Here is a 1,894-nt window from a genome sequence, read left to right as displayed (position 1 = left end):
CAGGTGGCATTGTCGACAGCTTAGACCTCGCAGTGTTGGGTCAGGCATGGAGCCGGTCGCCTCCTCAAACTGTAACAAGAAAACAATTTTAAAGAAGTATCCATGGATGTCAATGTAGCTCAACTGGAAGCAGCTTCACAGTTGCTCTCCTTGTCCCAATCAGTTGGTACATGTAACTCTAAGGCCCCAGTTCAATCCTGGGTTGGACATAACAGTTGGGGCTGCCTACCTGTCTTTCGAAAGGGACATGAAGTGTCCCCATGTTTGAGGAGGCACCTCCAGCACATAGAAGGGTAAGAGCTGGCAAACCCTTACGGTAAACAAATACCCGTGTTTGTTTGTTTGTTTGTTTATTCATTTTATCAGGGGAGACATATTGCCTATGCTGGCACTCTTCAATGTGCCTGGGTGAAAACCCCCAAAAACATACATAAACAGCAGGAAAACTTGCTGCCCTATGTACCACAAGGGTGTGAACACAAAAAAACATGGTGCTGTTTACCTTGACAGCAGCGTCCAGCACCATGCTCTGCTGTCTCTCCATCCTGTCCACCAGCCGTTCCAGCTCCGTCTCGCGCTGTTCCCACTGGATCTGTCGCTCCTCGTGTCGCCGTGCTGTCATCACAGACTCTTCCTCCAGCAGGGAGATGCTGCGCTCGTGCTGCCCTACCAGGTTCTCCAGAAATACAACCTGAAATTACAGAAAACATGTTTTTAGAAAAAAAAGAGCTGTTGCCATAGAAACCATTACCAAGGTAACCGACTCCTCCTCCAGCAGCTCGTGCTGAGCTACCAGGTTCTACAGAAAGACAACCTGAAATTACAGAAAACATGCAAAAAACATAGAGCTGTTGTCATAGCGACTATTGCCATGGTAACTGACTCCTTTTCCAGCTGCAGTGAGGGAGATGCTGTGCTTGTGCTGAGCTACCAGTCTCTCCAGAAATACAACCTGAAATTACAGATAAACATGTAAAATACAGAGCTGACAGGTTGACATAGCAACTGTTGCCATCTCCAGAAATACAACCTGAAAATAAAAAACATGGAGCTGTTGCCATAGCAACTGTTGCCAAGGCAACTGACTTCTCCTCTAGTAGTGAGAAGCACTGCTCATGTTGCACTGCCAGGTTTTCCAAAATCACAACTTGTAATCACAAAAAAACAAGCATTTAAATAGAGTTGTTGCATTGAAAACTGTTGCCATGGTAACAGACTCCTCCTAAGGTATGCATTGTGCTGTGTGCAAGGTCTCAAGGACTATAACCTGAACAAAAAGCAACACAGATCTTAACACAGAATTGTTGCTACTATCACGGGTTTGCAATAACTTCTTCAATAATGGTAATGCTTTAAGAGGGTTTTCTATTTTACCTGTTCCTTCAGCCTTGTGACATCCCTGTTGAGTTTCAGGTCCTGTAGTCGGATCTCGCCCATCTTAGCGTGCCACTCTGCGACCTTCTGTGCACCCTTCCCGTCCTTCAGGGTGGCGATGAGCTCCTCCAGCCCCTTGTGCTGCAGCTGCAGACCTGCCAGGTTGTCTTCTGCTGTACGTCTGTCCTGACGGGCCTGGGCATACAAGGCAGAAATGGATTAGATAAACACAGCCAAGTAAATGGGGCCTACTTTCATACATGTAAATAAATACTGTAAATGCAGAAACTTTTGCAGTGGTTTATGTTAGTTGTTTTTGAGGTGGCCGCTTCACCGCGAACTTGAAACCACCGCGAACACTTTTCCATGGCAGTAAGAGACTACAGTGCAAGGTGCTACCGCGAACTTAAAACCACTGTGAAAAGTCCTTCATCCAGCTACCGCGAAATTAAATCCCCACAAACTTAAATGTATTTACAGTATCTCTTGCTGATTAAGAAATTGCTTGCAACTATTCTTT

The 1,894-nt window shown here is 45.7% G+C and overlaps 2 protein-coding genes across 3 annotated transcripts in view; both read right to left on the bottom strand.

Moving 5' to 3' along the window:
- LOC118406635 (zinc finger protein 184-like) overlaps positions 1-1,894 on the bottom strand; it is a 220,146-nt gene that overhangs the window by 105,481 nt on the left and 112,771 nt on the right. The gene's annotated exons all lie outside the window — the stretch shown is intronic.
- The window catches only part of LOC118406492 (centrosomal protein of 290 kDa-like), a 2,682-nt gene that overhangs the window by 637 nt on the left and 151 nt on the right, over positions 1-1,894 (bottom strand). Inside the window, exons 2-4 of the mRNA XM_035806550.1 lie at positions 1,375-1,569; positions 503-691; positions 27-69 (exon numbers count right to left, since the gene is read on the bottom strand). Of these exons, the coding sequence (XP_035662443.1) occupies positions 27-69; positions 503-691; positions 1,375-1,569 (427 nt within the window). The remainder of the gene's footprint in view (positions 1-26; positions 70-502; positions 692-1,374; positions 1,570-1,894) is intronic.

The sequence above is a fragment of the Branchiostoma floridae genome, chromosome 19 (genome assembly GCF_000003815.2).
Source record: "Branchiostoma floridae strain S238N-H82 chromosome 19, Bfl_VNyyK, whole genome shotgun sequence".
NCBI classification, from domain to species: domain Eukaryota; kingdom Metazoa; phylum Chordata; class Leptocardii; order Amphioxiformes; family Branchiostomatidae; genus Branchiostoma; species Branchiostoma floridae.
The sequence above is the reverse complement of the archived record's forward strand: the minus strand, read 5'-3'. Positions and strand labels throughout refer to the sequence as shown.